The sequence below is a fragment of the Marmota flaviventris genome, chromosome 17 (assembly GCF_047511675.1).
Source record: "Marmota flaviventris isolate mMarFla1 chromosome 17, mMarFla1.hap1, whole genome shotgun sequence".
NCBI classification, from domain to species: Eukaryota; Metazoa; Chordata; class Mammalia; order Rodentia; family Sciuridae; genus Marmota; species Marmota flaviventris.
The window spans coordinates 58,467,642-58,488,208 of NC_092514.1; the positions used below are offsets into that span (position 1 = coordinate 58,467,642).

At 37.3% G+C, this 20,567-nt stretch overlaps 1 protein-coding gene across 1 annotated transcript; it reads right to left on the reverse strand.

The window, feature by feature from the left end:
• Positions 1–309: 309 nt before the first annotated feature.
• Positions 310–18,551, reverse strand: Meioc (meiosis specific with coiled-coil domain). The gene is made up of 8 exons (XM_027947311.2): positions 18,486–18,551; positions 17,778–17,912; positions 12,552–12,709; positions 9,583–9,687; positions 5,122–6,997; positions 3,642–3,776; positions 1,346–1,526; positions 310–539 (listed from the first exon to the last, which is right to left on the reverse strand). Exons 1-8 carry the CDS (start codon positions 18,549–18,551, stop codon positions 310–312), a joined length of 2,886 nt encoding a protein of 961 aa, XP_027803112.2.
• Between the last annotated feature and the right edge of the window lie 2,016 nt (positions 18,552–20,567).

Sequence of the window (20,567 nt, forward strand, 5' to 3'; positions counted from 1 at the left end):
CATTTACCTGCACTGCAGAATGGGATTAAGCAATATTTTAGCTGTTAAGAAATATTTTACTTAAATAAACTTATCTTTGACTACTCAGAACTCCTAGAGTAGTCAACTTTACCTTTGAATTTTCCTTAAACTGTATTCTCATTCATTCCAAGTAGTTTTTTAAATAGAAGTTAGACTTCATTAAGGTATTAACTTTAAATCTGAAAGAAAATTAACGTACTGAAAGTTTGACAAGTTCATTAAAAATTTTAGCATGTCTTGATACATTTACTTATCAGCTTTTTAATTCTTCCTTCTGCTGGCATTTCCTTAATGTTTGTTTGTTTCACCTCTCTGGTTCATTGGATTGCTACTATTTATGCTTTCATGAACTTTTTCTTCACAGTTTACTATATCTTGGAAAGCCTTTTCCACATCTGCTTGACCAGCCGTACTTGCTGTTTTTGGCAAGGTCATCTGCAGTGCGCACCATAGAGTAGTGCGTGCTTTCCGAGTAGCCACACACATCTCTTTAATTGCTGAAGCAAGGGCAAAAACATCTGTAAAAGAAAATAGTCATTTCATATTAGATAGCATTTAAATATCCCTTAACTCTTTTTTTTTTTTTTTTTTTAACGGTACTGGAAATTGAATCCAGGGGCACTCTACCACTGAGATACATCCCCAGCCCTTTTTATTTTTGGAGGACAGGGTCTCACTAAGTTGCTCAGGGCCTTACTAAAATTGCTGAGGCTGGTCTTGAGCCTACCATTCTCCTGCCTTAGCCTCCCAGGTCCCTGGGATTACAGGTATGTGCCACTATGCCAGGCTTCAAGCATTACTTTTATAAAAAGAAGGATGGCTATTAATTGTGCTAACTAAAGCACTCCGTTTTTAAAATATTAAAAAGTATTGTTAAATTTCTTTCTGGCTTGTGCTACAATGACTATGCTCTGGGTAAAACAGATTATCTGAAGACAGGTATTACAATTCAATGGATAAAATTATACTAGAAGATACTACTTTTGGAATAAATAAGTGTGGAGGTCATTTACCACTCCCCTTTTCTTTCAGTAATGGAACCCAGGGGCGTTCCACCACTGAATTACATCCTTGGCCCTTTTCATTCCTTTTTTTGAGATAAGGTTTCACAAAATTGCTGAGCCTGGTCTTGAACTTGCAATCCTCCTGTCTTAGCCTCCCAAGTAGCTGGAATAACAAGTGTGTGCCATTGAGCCCAGCCCCAATTTGTTCTTTAGATAAGTGTTAATTTTAGAAATCCAACCTTTTAATCCCAGAATCTGGTTTTATTAACATTGAAATTATCACATGGCCTTGTAAAAAGAATCTGCATTAATATTTGTACCTCTTTCATCTTGGCATCTAGGCACTCCTTGCCTTTGCCGATTTGAAGCATTAACAATTTCATCCTTTCTACGTGACTGTACAATGTGAATGGATTCCAAGTGTCTAACAAGAGCAGTAGAGATATTGGCATGAAGGGGAGAGCTTCGAAGACGTTCCATTTTGCCTAGTAAAGTCACAACCTGAGGGAGACATTTTAAATTTTGATAAGGCATGTAACCACTTGACCTGACCAACTTAAATAAAAACAAATCTTCATCGGGAGGCTGAGTCAGGAGAATCACGAGTTCAAAGCCAGCCTCAGCAACAGCAAGGCACTAAGCAACTCAGTGAGACCCTGGTCTCTAAATAAAATACAAAACAGAGCTGGGGATGTGGCTCAGTGGTTGAGTGACCCCTGAGTTCAATCCCTGGTACCCCCCCCCAAAAAAAAAAAAAAAAACTTCAGTGAAGCATAATAGAGGTAAGAGCAAAAAAAGTCATTCAATAAATAAATGAATGTTTACTGTATCCTAGGACCATGCTGGGAGAAACAAAAAATGGAAAAGTTATACTTTATGTAAAGGAAAAGAATTTGAATTAGAAGTAGGTAGCAAAAAATACAAAGGGAGTACCAAAAAACAAAGCAAACTCCAGGGAATTACTAATTATGTATTTCTAAATAAGAGTTCATGGTAAAAGAAAGAAATGGATACTCAATAATAACAGACTTTATTACATTTATTTTCCTAATCCCTAAAAAGGCATTTATTCAGTTATAGTTATGGCATGTTTTTCCCCACAGGTACCTTTTGTCAAATTTTATTTTTAAAAAGAACAAGGTGGAAAAAGGAAAAAAGGATAGCTACTCTAAGTTGCTTAGAAAATTCTGAAATTAAAAATAATAGGAACATTGCTCATTAAATTACAATGTGACTTAACATCAGGATTCTTTTTTTAATATTTAGTATTTTTTTATTTGTAGATGGACACAATATCTTTATTTTATTTATTTATTTTTATGTGGTACTGAGGATCAAACCTAGTACCTCATGTGTGCTAAGCAAGCACTCTGCACAACCCCAGCCCAGGATTCTTTATATTTGTTTGAAGTGACAGTACTCTTCCAAAACAAAGGTACTTTGTAAAATTATCTATACCTACTTATCTAGCTTATCAGTATTTAATACATTGATGGATATACTTTAAAAAAATTTTTAAGTTATAGATGGACACAATACCTATATTTTATTTGTTAGTGATGCCGAGGGTTGAACCCAGTGCCCCACACATACTAAGCAAGCACTCCACCACTGAGCCACAACCCCTACCCCTTAATGGATACAGTTAATGTTTGTTGAATAACTCAAGAATGCAGGATTAAGAAAATGGAATAAAAATTAAAAATTGAAAATGAAAATCAAATATGGTAATTCCCTCTTAACTTATTATCATCACTAAATTAGAAAACAAATATATATGTACATATATATTTAATTTTTTTATTTTTGTGATACCAGGAATTGAACTACTATGCTATATCCCCAGCCCTTTTTATTTTTTGTTTTGAGATAGAGTCTTGCTAAGTTGCTTAGGGCCTCCATAAGTTGCTAAGGCTATCCTACAAACCTATAATCCTCCTGCCTCAGTTTCCCAAGATGTTGGGATTACAGGCACGTATCACCATACCAAGCTGGATTTTACTTTTAAAAACATACTTTCTGCTAGTTATGGGGGCACAAGCCTATAATCCCAGCTTCTCTGGAGGCTGAGGCAGGATGATCATAAATTCAAGGCCAGCTTGGAAAATTTAGTGAGACCCTGCCTCAAAATGGAAAATAAGAAGGGCTGGGGATGTAGCTCAGTGGTCGAGTGTCTCTGAGTTCAGTCCCTGGTACCTTGAAAAAATAAAAAATAAAAATTCTGTGAGAGTTAGTTTCATTGCCAAAATAAGGAAAAAAGTGAGTTTGAAGAGGAACCAATTAAATTACTCAAATTACTTTAAAATTTTCCTTTTCCTGAATATTAATCAGAGTTCTTTCTAGAACCAAACAGAAAAGAATATTTCAGAGTTAACATACTAATGTTAATTTAAAATGCTTCAGGGGCTGGGGTTGTAGTTCAGTGGTAGAGTGCTTGCCTAGGATGGGTGAGGCCCTGGGTTTGATCCTCAGTACCACATTAAAATAAATAAATAAATAAACAACAAACAAAAATTAAATTCTAAAAAAAAATCCTTCAGAACTTTACATGCTGAAAAGTTTTAAAATTTTAACAAGCAATTTAAAACTCCACTATTGTAAGTTTTTATAGCTTACTCTGGCTTGTTCTCGAAGTTCATTCACAATTAAGCGATCAACTCTAGATGGGTTGGAGGTCAGCCTTGGAAATGGAGTATTGTTAGTACTGGATACTTTTTTCCCTGGATAATTCTTGGCAAGAGCTAAGTCAGTCTGTAAAAAAATGTATATAATCATTAGATGCTGAATTTCCTAAATATAATTCAACTGTGAATAATATTTTTCATAGTCCTAAGAAATAAATGGAAAATTACTCCTTTAAATAAAAATTCTGATTTGGTATTAAAAGGCAATAAACATAAACCACAGTACCACAGTATCTTTCTGTTCCAATACATATGAAATAATTGAATACTCCAACAATTTAATATTGATAGAATTCATACAGGCGTGGTAGTACACGCCTGTAATCCCAGCAATTTGGAAGGCTGAAGCACAAGGATCACAAGTTCAAAACCAGCCTCAGCAACTTAGTGAGGCCCTAAATAAAAAACAAAAAGGGCTGGGGATATGGCTCAATAGTTAAGCACCCATGGATTCAACCCCGGTACCAAAAAAAAAAAAAAGAAATAGAATTCAAAGAAACTTAACCCAATAAGAGAAACAAATATACTTCAGAGACAATTTTTTTTTTACATATGTACTTTTTAGTTTTAGATGGACACAATACCTTTATTTTATTTATTTTTATGTGGTGCTGAGGATGAACCCGTGCTTCACACATTCCAGGCAAGCACTCTACCACTGAGCCACAACCCCAGCCCCCAGAGACAAATTTTTAAAATTAGAATATGGATAACAGTTATTTTTAAAACTCAACCTTTAGTCTTTAAATAACCTAGATAATTCTTTATAGTTGTGAACCTAAATACTATACATTATAGAAGAATTCAGCTTAAAAAAAAAAAGTACTTTTTTCTTGTTACTAGAAAATGAACCCAGGTACTTAACTACTGAGCCATATCCTGCCGCAGCCCGGCTGGCTGGGCAAACTAACCAGGGGGGTGACGAACAACTTGTGTACATTGATACAGCAGGAGTGGGAGCCGTTTATTCCAGGACAGGAGCAGTATTTATACATTCCACACAGCTTATCTAATTAGCATAAACTAGATACATCAGTCAACCAATAAGGAATCTCCACACTTAATGGCTTGCTTTTGTTACTTCTCAAACCACTCCCTCTGGCATTTTGCCAGGCACCATCCAGACTTGTTTAGGAACTCTAACATTCCCCTGGCAAAATGCCAGGTGTTATTTTGACTTGTTTACAGACTCTAACAATATCCCCAGCTCTTTTTTATTTTGAAACTGGTTCTCACCAAGTTGCTGAGACTGGCCTCATTGAGATCCTCCTGTCTCAACCTTCAGAGTCACTACGATTATAAACATGTGCCATCACACCTGGCAAGGCAAATATTTTTGAACTACACCAAGGTAAAGTAAAAATTGGCAGAGGAAATATACTAAATTATTCCTAAATGGATAGCTGTGTTACCTTTTTTCTCTCCTTTTCTAATGCTCTCCATTGTTCATAGCACTCTTCTAGACGAATATGAAGTTCACTGGCTGGTCCACTTCGAGTTTTAATTGGTCTTTGAAATCCAAAAGTTGGCACGAAACCAGAAAAGGAATTATCACCATACATCATATCATTAAAATAAGGGTATAAATGGCTTAAGTCATCATAAGAAAACAAATCATAGGAATCCAACAGTGGAACAACTGAATGGCCAAATGGGTGGGTGGATCTTAGGGGAAACCCATTTGAACCAAGTTGTTGAAAACCCTGATTATGCCTTAAATCTCCCATCATATAATTATTAGAAAAGCATGATGCCTGTGTGTGATTCACACGGCTATTAATATTGCTGTCTCCACTTCCTTGTCGGTGGCTATTAAAATGACCCTGTGACTCCAACAGATCTTGATATGTGTTTTGAGATAAGCCATCTAAATGCTTCGGACCTTCCTCAGGATCATAATGTCCACTCTGGGGCTTGGCTTGAAAATTATGTTTGTTTACATTTTCAATGATCCCATACTGCTGAGCTGAATAATTATCACAAAATCCATTTGGCTGCTTTATTTTTTTATCTGTAACCGATTCAAAGAGATTTTCTTCTCCAGTCTTTGTCAGTCCTTCCATGTGATTGACAGATTGAATTCTTTCTGCACCATTGTAACTGAAATCAAAACTAGAAAATGCTGAAGGGTTTTCTTGGCAATACCTCTGAAATAAATTGCTATTTGGGGTTAAATTTGTGGATGATAGTTGGGGGAAATCTGAAGAATGGTTAGAACCTTTTGAAGCTGCACTTAAATGACTATTTAATTTCATCAAGTTACCTTGATTTCTACAAGGAACAGGAGTGTTATTTTTTGTTTGAATATTCATCCAAGTTGGTCTGTTTAAATTGATACCTCCTGAAGATGTTGCTGAGTTTGATAATAAATTCACTGATTTAAAATACTCAGAATTTGGGGGATCAGGCTTAGCAAATTGTTGCTTTTCTGTGACATTAGCAAAATCATTATTAGCTGGACAAGCTGTGTGAGGTTTTAGTCCATACTCTGATTTTAAGCCAAAATCAGCTGTGAATGCTGCTGCTTCCTTTGCAAACTGTTTTTCAGTTAAATGTGGTGTGGTTTTTGGAAATGTGAAATTCTGCTGGTCAGGCATTGTCTCCTCCATTTTTTTCTGATTTGCTGGTTTAACCTGAAATAACTTTGTATAGGCATCTGCTTCTACAGTTGGTGTTTTGGGTGTGCCATTGGCTAATTTTTTACCATCCTGGACACTAAAATTTGAACATTTATTAAGCTTAGCCTTGTTAGGATGAGCATATTCTGGGTATCTACAATAATCTGCATTTTCATTGTATCTATTAAATTGGGAAAGAAATATCTCTGCTCTTTTTTGTTGTAATGGTGCTTCAAGACCTTTAGCACATATTTTCTCTCTTCCATAAGGGTAAGTATCAATTCCTGATTCTTTCATGATATCAGACAGACCAGTTTGTGGTGTAAAACAGTTTTTGATAAATGGATATTCTTGGAATGCTGCCTTAGCTGTATCATTTGTCTGAATATTGTAACAGTTAGAATGATCACTTCTTGAGGGGTATATCCATTGTTCTTCAAGGTCTAATCCAGTAAATCCATGATAAAGTTCATCTATTTTTTGTTGTGGTGTGAGATTACTATTATGCAAGTATTGCTTTTCCACTGCTGACACAGATTCACCACTATAAAAGGCTTGCTGAGAGATAGCTATATCTATTGGCCTTTTGGTTTCTGTCAAGAGATCATGGTGATCTACAAATCTGCTTGTGTTCATTGGCCAAACTGACTTTAAATTGGTCGAGCAGGTCCTAGAACAAGTAAATATATTTAATTACAATTTAAGTTTTAAAGACTATTTTCTCAGGGAAAAAGGCAGGAAAAACTCTCATAAACATTTATCTTCCCCCTACCCTCACCATTTTCAAATATTTTCCAACCCTGCCTTAAAAGCTGCCATTAACTCCAAATAATTAACATGTGAAATACGCTATATGCTCTGTAAATATTCGTGCTCCAAATAAAGTTATATCTATCAATGACAGACCACATATGTCAGAGATTAAGATTATAATAGAGCTAAAAAGGTCCTTCTGCTTAGTGACATGTCAGAACCATTATAACATCCCCACAGCACAAGACATTGCTCACATATTTGTGGCATTGCTATAAACAAACCAACTGTACCACCACCAGTCACATAAAAGCACAGTGCATTTAATCATGCACATTATAAAACTAGACAGTGATAGTGTCTTTAACTGGTTTGTGTGTTCATTCTTCTATGCCTTTTATTGTTATTTAGAGTGTTATACCACAAGCAGCCTCTATATTTTGTGGTTACAATGTCTATTGATTGCATAGGCCATGTTGAGTGAGTAACCTATACCATCTAGAGGGTGTGTAGGCACACTCTATGTTTATTTACATGAAGGTGATATAGCAACATATTTCTCAGAACCTGTCCTCATCCTTAAGCAACACGTGACTGTATGCATTTTAATCTTTCGTTGTTGTTGTTTTGGTACTGAGGATTGAATCCAGGGATGCTCAACCACTGAGCCACATCCCCAGCCCTTTTTTCTTATATTTAGAGACAGGGTTTTGCTGAGTTACTAAATGCTTCACTAAGTTGCTAAGGCTGGCTTCAAACTTGCAATCCTCCTGCTTCAGCCTCCTGAGCTGCTCGGATGCATTTTAATCTTTTTTTTTTTTTGGTACCAGGGATTGAACTCAGGGGGGCACTCAACTCCTAAGCCACCGCTCCACTCCTATTTTGTATTTTATTTAGAGATAGGGTCTCACTGAGTTGCATAGCACCTCACTTTTTCTGAGGCTGGCTTTGAACTCTCGATTCTCCTATCTCTGCCTCCCAAGTCACTGGGATTACAGATGTGCGCCACCATGCTCAGCACATTTTAACCTTTTTTTCTGGTGCTGGGGATTGAACCCAGGGCCTTGTGCATGCGAGGTAAGCACTCTACCAACTGAGCTATATCCCCAGCCCCACATTTTAATCTTAGTATGTCTTCACTGTACTTTCCCAAGAGGCCTACTGCTGGCAACTTCAATGTCTTAGATGAACTGTTTATCTATGGTAATCTAGTATTTTGTAATGAAAACAGATGTGTTTTGCTGTAATTATTTTGAAATTAAAACAATTTAGTTGGGCTGGGATTGTAGCTCAGTGGTAAGAGTGCTTGCCTAGCAGCATGATGCACTGGGTTCGACCCTCAGCACCACATAAAAATAAATAAAGATATTGTGTCCAACTAAAAAAAAATTAGTTGACCTTGCATGCACAAGGTCCTGGGTTCAATCCCCAGCACCACAAAAAAAATTTTTTTTAGTTGATTACATGTGTGTAGCATATTTCCCTATTTATGAATAAATTGGATAATATGGCTTCCACACTCAAATAAAACAATTATAACATACTTAAAAGGCTTCTACCACATGAATAAAACTCATGTATTTCTTCAATGAGTAATGAGTTTTATTCTTTGTGATATATACATATATTATACACACACACACATAAGCAACATGTGACTGTATACATTTTAATCTTAGTATGTCTTCACTGTACACACACACACACACACACGTCTTTTTTTGGTACTAGGGTTGAGATTGAGGGGCACTTGTTTAACCACTGAGCCACATCCCTAGCCTTTTTGTTACTTTGTTTTTAAAATTTTTTTTCTTTTAATATTTTTTTAATTGTCAATAGACCTTTATTTTATTTATTTATATGTGGTGCTGAGAATCGAACCCAGGGCCTCACACATGCTATGCAAGCACTCTACGTCCTAGCTACAACTCCAGCCCTTAATTTGTTATTTTGAGACAAGGTCTCACTAAGTTGCTTAGGGCCTTGCTAAATTGCTGAGACTGGACTTGAACTTGTGATTCTTCTGCCTCAGACTCCCAAGCCCACTGGGATTACATACCCAGCGGGAATTTATATTCTTTAAGCCAAACTTTTGCTCATGAATTCAAGGGAAATAGCTCTGAATTATATAAGAATAATTTTTTCAAGTGAAAGTTCTTAAGCAAATTGAACCTAAGGCTGAATTTTCAATTGTATGGCAAGTACTTTAGCAAAATCAAGGCTTCTAGAAACAAATATTTGAATTAAGAAGTCAGGGGCTGGAGTTATAGCTCAGTGGTAGAGGGCTTGTCTAGCATGTGTGAGGCACTGGGTTCAATCTCAGCACCACATAAAAATGAATAAATAAAGGCACTGTGTCCATATACAAATTAAAAAATATTTTTAAAAAAGAAGTCTACAGTCAGAGGATTATTAAATAAACATTAAAGTTAATAATAGAGTAACCTAGTATATGTGAATTTTAAAATTATTGTACAATACAAAGGTATATAACATACTAACCCTTCAGCAAAATATGGCTGTGACTTATCTTGTTCTTCCAGAATGTTAGACACAAGTCCATATAAGTCTGTTTCACTGCCATAGTCATTTCTTTCGGTTTGAATCCTAAAAATAAATATCATATATAAACTATTTTATTCATGTTAAAATACAGCATGTTGATTTCTCCTTCCAGACATATTCTGGAAGGAATATGTCATAATTTTTATAAGATATAATATCATAATTTTTATAAGATATTTGGTCTGACTCTATGTATCATTATTTCAAATAAGGGGGAAATAAGAGCTCAAGAATATATTCTACTTTGGCATGGTGTCTATCCTACATAAATATTTCTCCTTCATTTCAAATTCTACATCTAGTTCACAATGTATGCTTACCTCTTATTTCTCCATAAACATACAATTCTCTGACTTATAGTATTGTAGACATAGTACCACAGCTGCTCCTGAAAGCATGTCTAGTCCTCTTATACATCATTCCATCAACATTTGCTTAGTTTCTTAATTTGTGATTTGAAAAATCATATTAACCTGCTGCTCTATTTTTGTGATTCTTTATATTGGACAAAAAAGTGAGATGTGATATGGTCATCCTAGATTCCAGGGTGATTTTGCAGCTGACCCTTATGTATAACAGATTTTAGGATTATCCTTAAATCTTTGCCAAAGTAGTTAGAGTCCTATGTCCCTTGAAATCCCACCAGTAATCAATATTCTAATTCAAAATATAAAAACCATAAGGTCATAGAAAACTGGTATATTTAACTTCTTATGGTTTTTGGATAATTCCTTCCTTGAAATAATACTTTGTTTTAAAAGTTACTTCTTGCTTTTTGTGATTTATTTCCAACATTTCAAAGTATTAGGATATTTTAGAAATAAAAACACCTTATTTTTGCCTAACACTCAAATATTTAATTGATCTTCATAACATCAGAAGGGTAGGTAATAGGGCTGGGGCTGTAGGTCAGTGGCAGAGTGCTTGTCTAACGTGTGAGGCACTGGGTTTGATCCTCAGCACCACATTTAAAAAAATAATAATAAAGGCATTCTGTCCATCTACAACTACAAAAAAAAATTTAAAAAATAAGAAATGTAGGCATTAGTAATCATTCAATTATTACTGGTTGAATGGATGATCATTAGAAGATATTAAGAAACCTGATTTTTGCAAGGCTCTATTACTTGCCAAACTATACACTTGCTAAACAAACTGTCTGCCATCAAATCTAATACTTTTTTCCTAGTAAACTGTTATTTCACAAAAATTCAACATAAAAGCTTTTTTGAATAATAATGTATTAGGACATATCTAGGAAAATATTCAATGCTATACGTATCAAACTGTTAAAAAAGTGTTATTGGGGTGAGGATAGGGTTAAGGTGAACTTTCACTTTTCCTGATATATATTTCTGTAAAGTTTGAATTCCTCAATAGCATGTATCAACCTAAAAATATTTTTGGAGCTGGGCATTGTGATGCATACCTGTAATCCCAGCAACTTGGGATATGAGGCAGAAGTATTACAAGTTCGAGGCCAGCCTCAGCAATTTAGCAAAGCCCTAAGCAAAAATATTTTTGGAGCTGGGCATTGTGATGCACACTTGTAATCCCAGCAACTTGGGAGAATGAGGCAGAAGGATTATAAGAGACACTAAGCAATTTAGCGAGACCCTGTCTCAAAATAAAAAATAAAAAGGGGCACTGGGGTTGTGGCTCAATGGTAGAACGCTTGCCTGGCATGTGTGAGGCCCTGGGTTAGATCCTCAACACCACATAAAAATAAACAAAGTAAAAAATTCATTGGCTGGGCTGGGGATGTGGCTCAAGCGGTAGCGCGCTCGTCTGGCATGCGTGCGGCCCGGGTTCGATCCTCAGCACAACATACAAACAAAGATGTTGTGTCTGCCGAAAACTAAAAAATAAATATTAAAATATTTTAAAAAATTCATTGGCAACAACAAAAAAATTTAAATAGATAAAAATAAAAAGGACTGGGGATGTGGTTCAGAGGTAAAGTATCCCTGGGTTAAAGCCTCAGTACCAAAAAAAAAAAAAGTATATATTATATATCTGTATACATATGGAGAATTAATTATTATATATTATATATGCTTTCTAATAAAATCATTAGAGAATTTACCATAAATTTTAAATTTTTAACATTTTTTAATTAATAAGATTCAAAAGTAACTCTTATTTGTTAAATTATAACAGCTGCCTTATAATTAAATAAAGTTGAATGTCATTCCCTTAAATTTCTCTTTTCAACAGGCTCCCATCCACCCTCTTTTTTTAACCCTCACTATACTAGCAGTGACTAGTATGTCACGTCATTATCATTATGATTGTAATATTATAAACTCAGGTAAAATACTTGCCATATTAATTCTAGTATCCCCAGTAGAAGACTCTGTCACATAGAGTAGTTCCTTATTATTTATAGAATATAATCAAAAAACAATCTTAAAATTTTGTTTGGTGAAACCCTGTTTGTTGTACATTAGTGAAGGAGAAAATTACTGAAAATGTAGAAGTGAATAACAAAAATCTAAAAATTTTAACTCTTTATTTTATTTTTTTTGGTACTGGGGATTGAACTCAGGGGCACTCAACCACTGAGCCATATCCCTAGCCCTATTTTGTATTTTATTTAGAGTCAGGGTCTCATGAGTTGCTTAGCATCTTGCCATTGCTGAATTTGGTTTAACTCATCTTTAGAAAAAGGAGTTTAAAATTTATTTACTAAAGATTCTCTCTAATAAACTTTACAAGTGATAAACTAAAACATAAATAAATACAAGGCATTTAGACTTTCCTAAAGGTTTGATAAACATAAAAGTATTATGTCTCAACATTAAAATGCTTATTATGTATGGATCAGAAAGCTAATTAGACCTTTGTTCCTGTGTAATAAAAAGAAACAACACATTTAGCTTGAGAAATCTAACTTATTAATTTACCTGTTCTTTACATTGATCTGGGAATTAGAAGATTGTTTAATATCATCTCCATAAGTAGACCATGGTACATAGAAAAGTGAAGAATCTATAGAACTTGCATATTCTGTGGATGAAGAAAGTGGAGTGTAGGTCTGCCTTAGGTCTATATTGTCTTCATTCTGAAATTTTAAAGAAAAGTTTGTATATTAGACACATCAAAACTTTGTTTATAGCATTGTATGATGGTGCATTCTCAGCTACCTGGGATGAGGCAGGATGATTTCAAGTTGGAGATTGGCCTGGGCAATTTAGCAAGACCCCGTCTCAAAAAAAAAAAAAAAAAAAGGGTAAAAGGGACTGGGAATGTGCTCAGTAGTACAGCATTTGCCTAGCATATACGAGACTATGGGTTTAATCCCTAATCCCAAGTACTACAACAATAACCAAAAAAAAAAAAAAAAGGGAAAGAAAGAAAGAAAAAGCCCAAACATTGTTTATTATAGAATATTATAGAAGAATTTATAATAACACAGGTTAAGAGTCTGGAGAATTACTTTCAAATCTAGACCTAGCTACTTAACCTTACTTTAAAAGTATTTTTTTAAATATTTTTTTAGGTGTAGAGGGACACAATACAATGCCTTTATTTTTATTTTTTTTAATGTGGTGTTGAGGATCGAACCTGGGTCCCACCTGCGCTAGGTGAGCGCTCTACCGCTGAGCCACAATCCCAGCCCTTAACCTTACTTTATACCAGACATTGGTGAACTTTTTCTGTAAAAGGCCAAAAGAGTAATAATTCTGGATTTGCTGGTCAGTAAGATTTCAGTTGACATTCATTAACTTTGTTATTCTAGCACAGACTATATATTAGCAAATATATAGTTGCAATAAAACTTTATAGAAATGTGTACTGGTCAGATCTGTAGATGATACTGTATTATTTTAAATAAACCATACAAATTTTATCTCAATGCTTCCAATCTGTGAAAGATGTACATTTATAGAGAATTTTTTGAGTTTCAAAGAAATTATACATACACTATTATATTTAGTCAACCTTGTGTATTAGTATTATTTCTATTTCAAAAACAAGGAAACTATGGCAACAAGTTATTCAACCAATATAGGATAAAATTAAACCAAAACTCTAATTCTTCTTACTTTCAGTCAAGGATCTTTTATATAGCTATCTTTACTTTTTTGCTTACTTTTTATATCCAAGAGATATTATAAAAATGAAGTCATAAATAAAATGTCATGATCTCTACAGAAATTTTAATGCTCAATTAGAAGAAAAATTCTCTACAAACTCATTTTTCTTTTTCCAGTCAACTAAGAAGATAAAAAGTTTGGATTTTAAAAGTTTAATAAATTATTTAAAATTCTGCCTCCTTCCAAAAGGTATTAAGTGCTGTGAAAATAATTTAAAATTCAATGAATTTAACAAGCAACAAGCAAAAAAAAAAAAAAATGCTTCATTACAAAAGTTTGGCTGGGCAGGCACAGTGGCACATGCCTATAAACTCAGTGATTTAAGAGGCTGAGGCAAAAGGATCTTAAGTTTGAGGCCAGCCTCAGCAACTTAGTGAGGCCCTAAAACTTAGACCCTATCCCAAAAATTAAAAAGAAAAAAAAAATTAAAAAGGTCTAAGGATATGGCTCAGTGGTTCAATCCCTAGTACAGGGGAGGAAAAGTCTGAAAGTGGACTGGGGATGCAGCCCAGTGTACAGCACTTGCCTACCTACCTAGCATGGGCAAGGTATTGGGTTTAATCTCCAGTGCTGCAAAAAAGGAAAGGAGGAAAAAAAAAAGTCTGAAAGAACAGATTCACAATTTTTTTTAAATATTTTTTTTTAGTTGTAGATTGACACAATACTTTTATTTTTATGTGGTGCCAGGGATCTAACCCAGTGCCTCACGCATCCTAGGCAAGTGCTTTACTACTGAGCCACAACCTGGCCCCAGATTTACAATTTTTAACTCCTTAAACAAGGGAATAGTAAACCTTGAGATGTAATATCTACATCCTGACATAAACAAAATGGAAACAGTATTTTCTTATACAGAAGTAATATAATTCTGGCTAAAAATGTGTTGATGTGATGCAGGGGTGTTTTGGGTACTAGGGACTGAGGGTGAGGCCTTTGTACACACTTTGCCACTGAGTTCCCAGCCACTAAAAATGTGTATATGTTGCTTTCTTTTTTCTAAGAGGTGTTGTCCAGGTTGGCCTTGAACTCCAGGGCTCATGTGAGCCTCCTTCTCTACCTCTTGAATAGCTAGGATTACAAGAACATACCACTGCATGTGGTTAAAAATATTTTAAGTTGTTTTTAGTCTAATCAAAATTTATACAAGGAGAAAAGACACATTTATTAATCAAGGTATTTTAAATTTTGCGGGGCTGGGGTTCTGGCACAGCAGTAGAGTGCTCACCTATAGCCTGTGCAATGACCTGGGTTTGATTGTCAGCACCACATAAAAAATTAAATAAAATACAAAAGGTATTGTAGGGGGCTGGGGATGCGGCTCAAGCATAGCACGCTCGCCTGGCATGTGTGCAGCCCGGGTTCGATCCTCAGCACCACATACAAAGATGTTGTGTCCGCCAAAAACTAAAAAAAATAAATAAATATTAAAATTCTCTCTCTCTTTAAAAAAAAAAAGGTATTGTGGGACTGGGGTTGTGGCTCAGTGGTAAAGCAATTGCCTTGCACATGCGAGACCCTGGGTTCGATCCTCAGCACCATATTAAAAATAAATAAGTGAAATAAAGGTATTGTGTCCAACTACAACTAAAAATAAATATTTTTTAAAAAAGGTACCGTGTCCAACTACAACTAAGAAATAAATATTAAAAATAAATAAATAAAACTAAAGATATTATGTCCATCTACAACTAAATTCCTTTATCTCTTTATCATAGGCCTATTTGGAATCTTTTTTAGTGGTTATTTGTCAAAAGTGACAAATACTTGCTTATCATTTTGAAACAGTTACTTAAGTGTTAGGGAAGTAGCTCCCTGGTAGAGTGCTTGCTTAGCCTAGCATGAGCAAGGCCTTGGGTTCTTCTTACATACATCTTTTTAAAAAATGTTTTTTAACTTAAAAATGGGTCAGGTACAGGTGCACACTTGTAATCCCTAGTGATGCTGAGGCAGGAGCCAAAAGTAAGATGCGAGTCTCACCAAGTGAGCAAGAACCTGCATCAAAAAAAAAGCGGGGAGGGCCAAGAAGTGGTAGAGTGCTCCCCTGGGTTCAATCTGCAGTTCTGCAAATGAATGAATGAATGAACAACAAAAAAAAGATAAACAAGTAAATATGAATAGTTGTTTAAACAAATGGAGCATCTTCAGTTTGTGTAATAACAAATATATATATTATATATTAGCAGAAATGAAGTTTTGTTAAAGTGGGCTTATAAATATGGCAATGATAACAATAATAATGATAGCTACACTTATGTGTGTTTATCTTGTGATTGGCCTTGAGTTAATTCCTTAACATATTTTAGCTGTATGGAATTAAATATATTTTGTATTATCCTTCAAGTATATTTTATATTGTGAAACATTCTGGGGCTGGGGATTTAGTTCAGTGGTAAAGCGTGTGCTTAACACACACAAGGCTCTAGGTTCAAGCCCAACACCTCCAAAAAAGCAGGGAGGGGAGAGGAGTATATAAGTTCTGAAAGTTAGAAAAGTTAAATCCTTGGGGCTGGGGATGTGGCTCAAGCGGTAGCGCGCTTGCCTGGCATGCGTGCGGCCCGGGTTCGATCCTCAGCACCACATACAAACAAAGATATTGTGTCCGCCGAAAACTAAAATATTAAAAAAAAAAAAAAGAAAGAAAAGTTAAATCCTTTTAAAAGAATATTTAACTTTTGTATTCTTGGATAAAACAAGCAAATAAGATAATGTGGATTTAAACATAATTTTATTTGAAATATCTGAATCCTTTTCAGTTAAAATATTTACTGAAAATATGCAAATATTTGGGGTGGACATATTAGGGTAACTGTAAAATGTATCACTTTATATCACTTATATACTTAAAATAATTCATTGAAATTAAATCCTAGTAAATTTTAATAGAATTGTAAACTTTACAGAGAGCAGCAGAAGTCTGGAGCTAGGTTCCACTTGGCCTTTGTCATTTAGGACAAAAATCTCTGTGCCTCAGTTTCTCAATCTGTACAGTGGGCATAATACTATATAAGGTTGTAATGTGGGTTAAATAATTTTGATATATTGTTATAATTCAAAGTATAGGGCTGGGGATGTGGCTCAAGCGGTAGCGCGCTCGCCTGGCATGCGTGCGGCCTGGGTTCGATCCTCAAGCACCACATACCAACAAAGATGTTGTGTCCACCGAAAACTAAAATAAATAAATAAATATTAAAAATTAAAAAAAAAAACAAAGTATAATACCAACACCAACATTGATGTCCCAGTTAAATAATTTCAAATGAACATGACTTATATTACCCTAAGCCTTATTTAATACATTAACAAAAATAAATGTCATAGGTAGTAGCATGTAACTAAGGACACTGTCCAAACAAAAGAATAAAGAAAAATTCGCCTTTAAATGATTAAAACTATGTTTGAAATGAGAAATATATTTGCAATACATTATTTTTTATTGTTGGTGGACACACAATATCTTTATTTCCTTTTTATATGGTGCTGAGGCTCGAACATAATGCTTGACGCGTGCTAGGCGAGCATTCTATCACTGAGCCACAACCCTAGCCCTGCAATAAATTCTTTGAAATGAAAAATGTATACTTTGGTCTTAATAAGTATTAACTCATTTCTGATGTCATGTTATACTGAAGACAAGATGGAAACAAGAGTCAATAAAAAATCTTATTCCTGACCTTATTTTCAAAGTTAAGTAGGAACTGGGCACGGTGGTGCCTGCCTGAAACCCCAACAGCTTGGGAGGCTGAGGCAGGAGATCGCAAAATCAAAGCCAGCTCAGAGGCCCTAAGCAATTTAGCGAGAAAAAATAAAACTGGCTAGGATGTGTCTCTGTGGCAAAATGCCCTTGGGTTCAATCCCTGCTTAAAAAAGAAAAAAAAAAAAAGACACCTAAGTATGTATTCTGCATATTTAAAATGTTGTAACCGGCTTTCTGGTCCTAACTGTGGAGCCATTTAAACACCAATGAATCAGCCTGGGTGCATGAATTTGATTTAGAATGAATTGTCTAACCAAGGGTTGGGGTTATTAATGGACCTGCGATTTGTAGCAATCATAGAAGGAAGTGGAGCCAGTCAACATCACGCTGTTGAATACATCGGATAATCTGCTGCTGGTGTCGACAGTGAGGTTCCAGCAGCGATTCGCACCTCCACGGAACGCTACTTTAGGCTGCAGAAAACAAGGACATGGGAGAAAGTCATCACGCAGCGCAAAGCCAGGACCTAAACGGCCAGATGACTGTTCCATCTGGATTCTTCAACTAACTCAATTCCAAACGCTCTCAAGGGACACGAATTCGGTGCCCCAGCTCTGTCCCCGGGATTCCCCCTCACCCTCCCGCCCGCTGTGTGCCAGCCCCGCTGCGCCGCACCAATAACCCTCACAGGCCCACGACGCCAGCCTGCCCCAGCGTCTGTGCCACCCGACGGGTTCAAGGCGTCAGCGCTAGGTCACCACCAGGGCCCCGCCAGGGCATCCCAGCGACCCCGGACCCAGTCTGCCAATCTACTCAGCCCACGCAGGCACTCCTCGCCCCGGCGAACCCTGTCGCCCCCACCCCGCTCGGCGGCACAGACCCGGCGCCCCGTCGGCGCTCCTCACAAGCGACCCACCCTCTCCCGGTGGTCCCAGCCTCCTTAAAGAACCACACTTGGGGACGCGCCAGCCCGTCAGCTTCTCCTGCCGTCGCCATCCTCCAAGCCTGGCCGCCCCCACGTCCCCGGGAGCCCGGCCCGTCACCACCTCAAATCCCTCCCTCAGGCCTTGGGGGTGAGGGGGAGGGCAGGTGTCTCCGTCTCTCACCTCCATGGGGACCCCCAGCCCCTCCTGGACTAGGTACGGCTCCTGGGGTACCGGGTGAGGGAGGGCGTCGAGGCCCAGCTCCCTCAACCTGCACCCCACCGCTGCCGCCCCGGGCGCTGCCTGGAGCCGGTCTGTGGGGGGGCCGGAGCCGGGAGGGTGGGGCGGGGAAGAGGCCGTTACATTGTCTGCCCCTGGCTCGCGACGCGGCACGCGACCCCGCACCGGCCGGCCGCGCCCCGCCCCCTCCTGTGAGGCCCACTTCTCACCCTGCACCCCTCATTGGCCCGCTGCCTAGCCAATGGGCACCCGCCTCCAGGGGCTGTTACCCGCCGCCGGAGACATGGCTAAGAAGGGGCGGTTAGCCGACCTCGCTTTCCTGCAGCTTCTGAGCTTTTCCCGCTCAAAGTAAACGTGTTCCGGATTGGCCGGTATGGACAAGCACCAGCCCGATGATTGGCTGACAAGGCAGAGCCGGGCGCGGGCCTACTGTTGGAGAAGTGGTGGTGGTGCTCGGAAGATTTGAGAAGGTGCGCAGCAACTGGCTGATAATCCTACAGCTATCCGCTGCACGCCCTATGCCAACATTTTCGTTTGTGCTCCTTGGTCCCTCCCCTAGTTCCCAGAATCCTTTGGAGCGGCCCAGAGACTTCACAGACCTTGTATCCGTTTCAGAGGGTGAGGAACCCTACTTGTGGAGTTGGGTGTTGGGAGACCTGCTTCTGAGAGCCGCCCTCTGTCCTAGGCCCAGGTTTTAGTGGCGGTGATGATATTTGGGCGTTAATGTGACTTGTGAACAAAATTCACCCTGACCTTTACTTCACCCGAAACAAGAAGCCATTCCTGGCACCGACGAGCGGGTTCACATCGGCACTGCGATTGGGGGTGTGATGTCTCAGAAATGTGAGGGGTGTTTTTTTTTGGTCCCCCGACAGTGCTGGGGACAGAAAGTTGAAATATTAAAGATGATAGAAGTAAATACAATGAGCACCTTTAGAATATATTTAAAAGCAAAACTTGAGAAACTCTCAAGGGAAAGATATTCTTGGTCACAAACGGAAATAGGGTAGGGCGGCAACTTATTAGCTCTTGATATTTCAAATTGACGCAGCTTTGAATTCAGAAAGCTGGCGGCTGACCTGATTGAACAAACTACCCGTCTCTGCCGCACCCTTACATCACCGGTGCATTGCATTGAGAGTGTGTTTTTTGTCCTCTCCCATGCACCCCAGAATTTCTAAAAATTGTGACTCCCCGTATGTATTTTTCTTGGCAAAAATACACATCAGATTCGCCCTTTTAGCCATTTTGAAGTATACGATTCAAAGGCCTTCTGTAAATTCATAAGGTTGTGCAACCATCGCCACTGTTTCTAGAACTTTCTAATCAATCTCCAACAGAAACTACTCAATAAACAATCACTCCATTCCTCACACCTCCAGTCCTTGGCAACCACCATTCTATTTTCTGACTTTGAATTTGACTACTCTAGCTACCTCATATAAGTGGAATCATACAATATTTGTCCTTTAGTGACTGGCTTACTTTACTAAGCAGAATGCTGGCAAAGTTCGTCTACGTTGTGCAGCAGTATGGGAACTTCATTCCTTTTTATAGATGAATAATATTCCATTATATGGCTATACCACATTGTATTTATCCATTCATATGTTACTGTACACTTGGGTTGTTTTCCAACTTTTTACTTTTCAGTGAACATTAGTGTACAAGTATCTGATTAATTTTTTCCAATTTTGTGGGGAATATATAGGCAGGAGTGGAATAGCTGGGTCATTTGGTAATTCTGTTTAATGTTCTGAGCCACTCTATTTTCTGCAGAAACTGCACAATTTTACATTCCCACAAGCAATGCTCAAGGGTTCCAATATCTATATTCTTACCAACATTTATATTCTTTTTTTAAAAGTAGCCATATCCTAGAGAGTATGAAGTGATCTCATTGTGACTTTGATTTATGTTTTTCTAAGACTAATGATGTTGAGCATTATTAGTCATTTGTATTGC